At 43.3% G+C, this 9,883-nt stretch overlaps 1 protein-coding gene across 2 annotated transcripts in view; it reads right to left on the minus strand.

Annotated features, from left to right (window-relative positions):
* Positions 1 to 9,883, minus strand: part of SDHC (succinate dehydrogenase complex subunit C) — a 54,060-nt gene extending 44,177 nt beyond the window's left edge. The window contains exons 1-3 of one of the 2 annotated variants that reach the window (XM_030824065.1): positions 9,711 to 9,742; positions 7,172 to 7,199; positions 420 to 476 (exon numbers count right to left, since the gene is read on the minus strand). Coding sequence is in view for 1 of the 2 variants with exons in the window: in XM_030824063.1 (XP_030679923.1) it covers positions 420 to 476; positions 9,711 to 9,730 (77 nt within the window). In the remaining variant the exon portion in view is untranslated. Of the gene's footprint in view, positions 1 to 419; positions 477 to 7,171; positions 7,200 to 9,710 lie in introns of both variants that reach the window. The other variant, XM_030824063.1, reaches the window with a different exon arrangement.

Raw genomic sequence — 9,883 nt, forward strand, 5'->3', positions numbered from 1 at the left:
TAAATATACAGCATGAAAGTCCAGGTGCAGTGGCTCATGCCTATAATCCCAGCCGAGGCAAGGGGATCGCTTGAGCCCAGGAGTTCAAGACCTGCTAGGGCAAAATGGTGAAACCTCGTCTCTACAAAAAATTAGCCAGGCATGGTGGCACACCACACGCCTGTGGTCCCAGCTACAGGAAGCTGAGGCTACAGCAAGCCCTGATCGTATCACTACACTCTAGCCTGGGCAACAGAGAGCTTGTCTCAAAAACAAACAAACAACACACATACACACAAACGATAAATAGTCACCACAATTACTTAAGTTTCAGTCAACTGTCTACAACTGCCCACTGTCGTACATATCCATCAAATAAGTCAACAATCTATTGCTTTTCCCTAAGGAAAAAAAAATAATCTCCAGACTTAAAAACTTACTTTCTGATACAGAGCTGAGGGCTAAAGTGGGCTCGGAGGCAGTGACGACCAACGTGTCTGCAAGATAAGAGAATCAAAAATCAATACACATTTAGAGATCAACTTTAGTATATCAACTTCTCTATTTTTAGGGGTGAAGGGATAGATTAAAAATAAGATATAAAAACAATGACAGTATCAGTGTCCTTGATACCATTTTCTAGTTGAAAAGCTACAACTCTAAGTAACTTGAAAATAATGAGAAATATTACCTAAAAATGCAAAATAAAGTTTTAATCAAACACAAATAATGCAAGATAAAAGAATAAGAATAATCAGAGTTGGTAATATTCAACAGAGAAATAGAGAAAGTGATTTTTTAAAAGCTAGGTCTTGGCCGGGCGCGGTGGCTCACGCCTGTAATCCCAGCACTTTGGGAGGCCGAGGCGGGCGGATCACGAGGTCAGGAGATCGAGACCATCCTGGCTAACACGGTGAAACCCCGTCTCTACTAAAAATACAAAAAATTAGCCGGGCGAGGTGGCAGGCGCCTGTAGTCCCAGCTACAAGGGAGGTTGAGGCAGGAGAATGGCGTGAACCCCGGGGGGCGGAGCCTGCAGTGAGCCGAGATCACGCCACTGCACTCCAGCCTGGGTGAAAGAGCGATACTCCGTCTCAAAAAAAAAAAAAAAAAATAAAAAAATAAAAGCTAGGTCTGATAGGCGGTGATGTCTAAGAGACAGGGTTAACAAAACAAAACAAAAAAACAGAATAAGCCCACTGGTAACTGCAACCATATAGCTTAGCTTTAGCAGAGACCTACTATAAATGGAAGAATTTAAAAGGTCAGGCCAGGTGCAGTGGCTCACGCCTGTAATCCCAACACTTTGGGAGGCTGAGGCCAGTGGACTACTTGAGCCAATACCGCCTGGACAACATGGTAAAACCCCATCTCTACAAAAAACACGAAAATTAGTTGGGTGTGGTAGTGCACACCTATAATACGAGCTACTCTGGAGGCTGAGGTGGGAGTATCACTTGAGCCTGGGAGGCAGAAGTTGCAATGAGCCAAGATCGCACCACTGCACTCCAGACTGGGTGACAGGGCTAGACCTTGTCTCAAAAAAAAAAAAAAAAAAAAAAAAAAAAAAAACGTTTAAGCATGCAAGGGGTTTGTGAAGAGAGCATCCTAAATATTAAGCTAGGTCATTTCCGGAACTAACATCAGTCAAAACTCCAAATATCCTGAATGAATTTCAAGTCAAGAAGTCTTTCATGTAATTATAATAATGTGCAAAAAAATGAGAATAAAAAAATTTTTTACTGACCCCATGAAAGTTTTCTACTTAAAAATTGCTATTTTTGAAATGTATACATCAGTGCCAGAATTGCTTTTCAAGTCAAAAACTAAGACGTGCCTAGGCATTCTATCTAAGGAGAATTTAACTGATCCAAAGTTTGCACGGTACAGGTTGAACACCCCTACTGTGGAAAATCCAAAATCTGAAACCTTCCATAACCCAAAATGTTTTAAGTGCTGACATGATGCTCAAAAGAAATGCTCACTGGAACATTTTGGATTTCAGCTTAGTGACACGCAACCAGTAAGTACAATGCAAATATTCCAAAATCTGAAAAAAATCGGAAATCCTAAATACTTCTGGTCCCAAGCTTTTCAGAAAAGGGATGTTCATCGTGTACTATGAAAAATACACGACCATTATACCCTTCAGTCACATCATTATATCAAATATTTCCAAAAGTATTTAAGAAGGTAAATAGAGTGAATTTCTGGGACTAAAACTTAAAAATACATTGATTCTACAAAAGTTTATTGCATATCCACTACGTGCAAGGCACTAGGATACAAGATCTCATACAGATCTAATGATCTCCTAAAAAAGCTCATGATGTCCCTCACACCACTGACATTAGATGCACAAACTTTTCAAAAGCTGCATGTTTCATATTAGTACACTAGAAGGGCCCACTATTTGAAGGAAAAAAATCTAACCAACACTTCCTTCTTCAGCTCTTCCCTCTTTCCAGCTTTGACGGCAAGAGGTGAATACAGACATTGTATACCCAAGGCTCCCAGAAAGAAGTGGGAACAAATCTCTTTTAATCAATTGAATTGTGACTCTGAAGTTGCAGGGCACGCATTCCTCACACCAGGCTAGGCCCAGTCACTCAGTTACCCGGCAAGAGTTTGCAGATGTGGGTTGGAATCTATGGCGTGCCCTCTCTGTCTAGCGCTATTGTTTCCCAGACAAATATCAATGTAAACTTTCTACAAGGCCCTCACAGAAACTAGCTGCAAAAATGCCATAACCTTATTTGAAATATGACAAAAGTAATTATCTGTCCTTCCCTTTCATGTGAAAACAGGAACTTTGTATTTCTAATTGACAAGCCAGAACTTACAATTTCTAGTTATTGTTGCCCCTTCTAAATGCATTAACATGTCTCCCCAAAATGTAATCATTGCTCAAATCATTTTTGAAACTCTTCTCTGGATTGAGGCAGCAATGGTAATGTAAAAATAACATTGGGAAGTAAAAAATCAACACTGAAGTCTTAGACTAAGTTGTATAACTTGAGTGAGTCATTGAGCTTCAGCGTTTTCAATTATAAAATGAGATTGGTAATACCTACCTTATTGGTTGCTGAGGGGACTGCACAAGAAAACATACAGGAAAGCATTGTCTAAACTACAATACACCACATATATATGTAAGATATTATCACTGGTCTCTCCAAGGTCTTTAGAATTTGCATCACATTCTTTTTAAAACCCTCAGTGGTGACAAAAATACTCAACCACTGAAAATAAATTTGATTTCTGGAAAAAAAAAGTTATTCAAACCCAAGTCTATGTGATCAAACTGAATACCATTTTTAGTCCAAAACAAGATGTGACTATAATTTATCTTATTATAGTCATATATTATATGACTGTAATACAATGAGTTTCTAAACTTGATCTGATAGTATACCAAAAACTTTCATAAATGTCTAGGTAACAGCAACAATAAAATAGATATATAACTTTGAATGACATGATGAATAATAATTTGTATACAAAAGTTCTGGTTAATGATTATTACCACCCAACTACCAAACTATAACCTAAGTCATCCTTGATTTCTTTTCTTTCACCACCCCTCCCCATATGTATGCATGGCGTCACCCAATCCTACCATTAACAGCTAGGAAAATTCATTCCAATCCATTGCTATAGTCTATATCCTCTTCATCTCTCACTAGGACTGTAACAAGAGCTCCTGAACTGATCTCCCTCACACCAATCTCTTACATATCATTCAATAACACCAACACTAATTTACTGAAAAATAAATAAAATAACATGGTTTCATCATTCTTCTGCCTAAAAGTCTTTAACAATTTCCCAGTGCTTACAGTATAAGATCCAAACTGTGGGCAAACAACGCACTTCACAACGTGGCCAACTCTCTGGACCTAACCTCCCACAAATTCCTTTCAATCCACTGTAATTCTGCCACACTGAACATTACATTATGTCCAGATACAGGAAACCCTCTTTTGACCACATGCCTTTGCTCATGCTGTTCTCTGAATAGAGCCTCCCTCAGAGCCTGTTAAACTCATTCTTCAAAACTCAATTCCTAAGGGCTGGCGTGGTAGCTCATGCCTGTAATCCCAGCACTATGGGAGGCCAAGGTGGGTGGGTCACTTGAGGTCAGGAGGTCGAGACAAGCCTGGCCAACATGGTGAAACTCCACCTCTACTAAAAATATAAAAATTAGCCAGGCATACTGGCATGGCCCTGTAATGCCAGCTACCCGGGTGGTTGAGGTAGGAGAATCACTTGAACCCAGGAGGCAGAGGTTGCAGTGAGCCAAGATCACACCACTGCACTCCACCCTGGGCGACAGAGCAAGACTCAGTCTCAAAAAAAAAAACCAAAACCAAAAAAAAAAAAAACCAACCAATTCCTGGATAGCAAGATCACTTCTTTAGCCTTACTTGCTATATCTGCCTTGCTCTCACACTTGTTCATGTCTATCAATATTTCTTATGTGGTTTAATAATTAATCTATTTATCTCCCTGCTAGACTTTGAGCTCAAGGATAGGACTCAAAATATTTTGGATCCATAGTACCACAGTACTTTATTTATTTATTTTTTTTAAGACAGAGTTTCGCTCTTGTTGCCCGGGCTGGAGTGCAATGGCGCAATCTCAGCTCACAGCAACCTCCACCTCCCGAGTTCAAGCGATTCTCCTGCCTCAGCCTTCCAAGTAGCTGGGATTACACGCATGTGCCACCAAACCCAGCTAATTTTGTTTTTGTTTTTTGTTTGTTTGTTTTTGAAATGGAGTTCTGCTCTTGTCGCCCAGGCTGGAGTGCAACAGCACGATCTTGGCTCACTGCAACCTCTGCCTCCCGGGTTCAAGCGATTCTCCTGCCTCGGCCTCCCAAGTAGCTGGGATTACCAGAACCCACAGGCACCCACAACCACGCCCAGCAAATTTTTGTATTTTTAGTAGAGACAAGGTTTCTCCATGTTGGTCAGGCTGGTCTTGAACTCCTGACCTCAGGTGATCCTCCCGCCTCGGCCTCCCAAAGTGCTGGGATTACAGGCATGAGCCACTGCACCCGGCCTTGGATCCATAGTACCTATAATAATGTCTGACACAAAGAAGCTTAAAAAAAATAAAAATAAAAAATAAAAAGGTTTGTGAATGAATATGCTTATTTTAAAAAGCAGTTTCATAAACTGAGAGTTAAACCTTAATATTTACGGGCATTTCACATACGGCATTTAATACAATGAGTACTGGCCAGATAGTTAATGACTCTTGGTGACTTTGTGCTTACAGAGCATGAACATTATTAGACAGAAGCCTAGCTGTCCTTAGCTTAGTTCTCTAACACCCTGGCCTTGGCAAGTCATTCCTTGACTGAGTACCAATGGTTTGTGTTACTTGGCTGGTTGTTCATCTCTAGCTGGTCCCTGAACTGTTTAGAGAATATACAAAATAGAGAACATATATTCAAAAGCCATGACAATACAATACTCTGATAACTAATAATTCTTAATTAGCCAAGCATAAACATATTTATATGTGGGGGAGGGGGAAGGGGAAGAAGTTGGTCAAAGGATACAAAATTTCAGTTAGAAGGGAGGAATAAGGTCAAGAGAGCTATTGTATAACACAGTACAATTTTTTTTTTTTTTTTTTTTTGAGATGGAGTCTTGCTCTGTGGCCCAGGCTGGAGTGCAGTGGCATGATCTCAGCTCACTGCAACCTCCGCCTCCCAGGTTCAAACAATTCTCCTGCCTTAGCCTCCCAAGTAGCTGGGACTACAGGCTCGCACCACCACACCCGGCTAATTTTTGTATTTTTAGTAGAGATGGGGTTTCACCGTGTTGGCCAGGATGGTCTTGATCTCCTGACCTTGTGATCTGACAGCCTCGGCCTCCCAAAGTGCTGGGATTACAGGCATGAGCCACCGCGCCCGGCCACAATTGTTATTATTATGATATTATGTTGTTACTATTATGTTAACTATAGTTAATAAGGCATTGGCCGGGCGCGGTGGCTCACGCCTGGCTCGGTGGCTCATGCCTGGCTCAGGTGGATCACCTGAGGTCAGAAGTTCAAGACCAGCGTGACCAACATGGTGAAACCCCATCTCTACTAAAAATACAAAATTAGCCGGGCATGGTGGCACGCGCCTGTAGTCCTAGCTACTTGGGAGGCTGAGCCAGGAGAATGGCTTGAACCCGGGAGGCAGAGATTACAGTGAGCTGAGATCGCGCCACTGCACTCCAGCCTGGGTGACAGAGCGAGACTCTGTCCCAAAAAAAAAAAAACAAAAACAAAACCACACAAACACACACACAAAACCAAGGCATTGTATACTTGAAAATCACTAAGAATTGATTTCAAGTGTTCCCCCACAAAGATGTAATGCATACGTCAATAGCTCCACAATGTACACATATTTCAAAACATCGTGTTGTATACCATATATACAATTTTTATTTGCCAATTAAAATAAGTAAATAAAATTTTTTTTTAAGTTTAACCAAAAATAAAAATAAAGGCTGAGCGTGGTGGCTCATGCCTGTAATCCCAGCACTTTGGGAGGCCGAGGCGGGTGGATCATGAGGTCAGGAATTCAAGACCAGCCTGGCCAAGATGGTGAAACCCCGTTTCTACTAAATACAAAAATTAGCCAGGCTTGGTGGCAGACACCTGTAATCCCATCTACTCAGAAGGCTGAGGCAGGAGAAACGCTTGAACCCGGGCCAGGGCGATTGCAGTGAGCCAAGATCGTGCCACTGCACTCCAGCCTGGGTGACAGACCGAGACTCCGTTTCAAAAAAAAAAAAAAAAGAAAAAAAACAACAAAAAAGAGACCCCAAAAAAACGAACAAAAAGAAAAGTTTAACCAGTATTTCTCTTAAGTGGGCCCAAGTTATTGCCGTTTGCCACACAAATGAGGAAACCAAAATCATGGAATCAATGACCTTGACTTGTCCAAAATAAATGTAGAACCAGAAATCAGCTCCTAGGATTTCTCAGAAGGTATTTTCCTTTGAGGTTAAATCAGCAAATTATAAACAGTTCCAAATCCCTCTAGTGAAATGGAATTAGACTGGGAACTTCTATCAAAAAAAAAAAAATTTAATTCCTCATTTCTCCTCCTAAAAAAGCCCTTATGAGAAATGGAGGTATCCTTTCCATGAGAGCTTCAGATTACCACTTATGAAAAATATACCTTTCTTGGCATTGAATCCTAGTGTGGACTGTGGGGAAAAGAAAGAGAGATCAGATTGTCAATGTGTCTGTACAGAAAGTAGACATGAGACTCCATTTTGGGCCGGGCGCGGTGGCTCAAGCCTGTAATCCCAGCACTTTGGGAGGCCGAGGCGGGCGGATCACGAGGTCAGGAGATCGAGACCATCCTGGCTAACACAGTGAAACCCCGTCTCTACTAAAAATACAAAAAATTAGCCGGGTGTGTTGGCGGGCGCCTGTAGTCCCAGCTACTGGGGAGGCTGAGGCAGGAGAATGGCGTGAACCCGGGAGGCGGAGCTTGCAGTGAGCCGAGATTGCGCCACTGCACTCCAGCCTGGGGCACAGAGCAAGACTCTGTCTCAAAAAAAAAAAAAAAAAAAAGAGACTCCATTTTAATCTGTAACCCTACCCCCAACCCTGTGCTCCCTGAGACATGTGCTGTGTCAACTCAGGGTTAAATGGATTAAGGGCTGTGCAAGATGTGCTTTGTTAAACAAATACTTGAAGGCAGCATGCTCATTAAGAGTCATCACCACTCCCTAATCTCAAGTACCCAGGGACACAAAACACTGCGGAAGGCGCAAGGACCTCCGCCTAGGAAAGCCAGGTATTGTCCAAGGTTTCTCCCCACGTCTGAAATATGGCCTCGTGGGAAGGGAAAGACCTGACCGTCCCCCAGCCCGACACCCGTAAAGGGTCTGTGCTGAGGAGGATTAGTAAAAGAGGAAGGAACAACTCTTTGCAGTTGAGACAAGAGGAAGGAATCTGTCTCCTGCTCGACTCTGGGCAATGGAATGTCTCAGTGTAAAACCCGATTGTATATTCCATCTACTGAGATAGGGGAAAACCGCCTTAGGGCTGGAGGTGGGACATGCGGGCAGCAATACTGCTCTTCAAGGCATTGAGATGTTTATGTTATACATATCTAAAGCACAGCACTTAATTCTTTACCTTGTTTATGATGCAGAGACCTTTGTTCACGTGTTTACCTGCTGACCTTCTCTCCACTATTATCCTATGACCCTGCCACATCCCCCTCTCCGAGAAACACCCAATAATGATCAACAAATACTAAGGGAACTCAGAGGCTGGCAGGGATCCTCTGTATGCTGAACGCCGGTCCCCTGGGCCCCCTTTTTTCTTTCTCTATACTTTGTCTCTTTCTTTTCCAAGTCTCTCGTTCCGCCTAATGAGAAACACCCACAGGTGTGAAGGGGCGACCCATCCCTTCAGTGGACAGCGCTGCACAACTCAAAATGATACTGTATGGATACACTTAATGAGCATAATTATCCTCAGCTTCTAAATACTAATCCCAAAATTCCTAAAATGAACTGTTTGGAACCAATATGATCATTTCAAACTAAATGTTAATTTTACCAAAAGCCCCTAACATCGATACCAAAATATATCGGAGAATTCAAAAGCATTCAATTATGGTCAAACCATCTGGAATAAAGAAGGCAACACTGGCAAGACAAGCCTTGGCATACCTTAGAAGACACATATGGAGATGAAAAACAGGGAAAAAATGAAGGATTAAGATAACCCTGATTTCAACTCCAAGAGGAATCATTTTGTCACAGAAAAACTAAACAAAGTCCCTCTATTTTTAAACTGGGTGACTGAAGTGGAAAGAGAAATGAGAACACATTTGAGGAAATCAGGGATTGAAATCTCAACAGCATTGAAGCTAACTTTCCATAACAATTTCCAAAAATAAGGCTGGCACAAAACTATGCTGGGATTTGTACCAGGCGTGTCTAAAGGCGCTAGTCGCTGTGACTAGAGAGGCTGAGTAGAGAATGAGACCTAGATAGCACAAAGTTCAGAATGAAAGAAAATCTAGGGTATTTCTCTGGACAACTAATTCACATTTTAGAGAGAAACTGGGACACTCACTCTCCCTCCCAAGTAAAAAGATGAACTAAAAATGAATTCCCCGGGCTGCTTTGGGGCAGCAGAGGTCCGCCCTGGGTGCTAATGCTAATCGCCACCCCAAATGGGGTCCAGGCCTTCTACACCCTTTGCCAGCAGCCCGCTGGGAACCCAGACAGCGCCCACTCACGGCGGGAGCAGCTAGTGTTTGAAGACATTCGAAGCAAAGGCAAAATACACCAAGATCTCTCTCTCCGAAGCTAAGTGTCTAAATACGCTCTCGAAATCGTAGGACCCACGGGTGGCTGACCTTGAAGTTATTTTCTCAGAGCTCGGCTCTGGGTGCAGGCCCGAGGGCAATTTGCGTTAGAAGCACTAGAGGAGGTAGGGAAAATAGAAGGGGCGAGAGCCGAGCGCCCCTCGATACGAAGTCAGTGACCCCGAAGCCCTACGGAGCGCACCGGAGCGGCTGGTGGGGACGGGAAAAGGGGTCTCTAGGACCCCCGAGCGCTTGGCCTCCACACCCATGGGTCCTTTCCTTGCCCAGGCACAGGATAAACAGTTATCAGCAAAACGTGAGGGGCCAGTTCAGGTCTCCGGAGGGCCGCGGACACCAACTCCCAGTCCCACACTAAAGTCACCTCAGCAAGAGCGCAGCCATCTTGGGTTCCGGTCTGGACGGAAGTGACGCCAGGCGGCCCCGCCAGCTGAGGGCGGAGGCGCGCGGGCTGGGGGTTGGGGTTGCGGGGGGGTGTCATGTGACGAGAGTCTCTTTAAAAGGCCCTGGAGCTTCTCCGCTGAGCTGTGCCCACCT

This window comes from Nomascus leucogenys, chromosome 12 (genome assembly GCF_006542625.1).
Source record: "Nomascus leucogenys isolate Asia chromosome 12, Asia_NLE_v1, whole genome shotgun sequence".
Taxonomy (NCBI): domain Eukaryota; kingdom Metazoa; phylum Chordata; class Mammalia; order Primates; family Hylobatidae; genus Nomascus; species Nomascus leucogenys.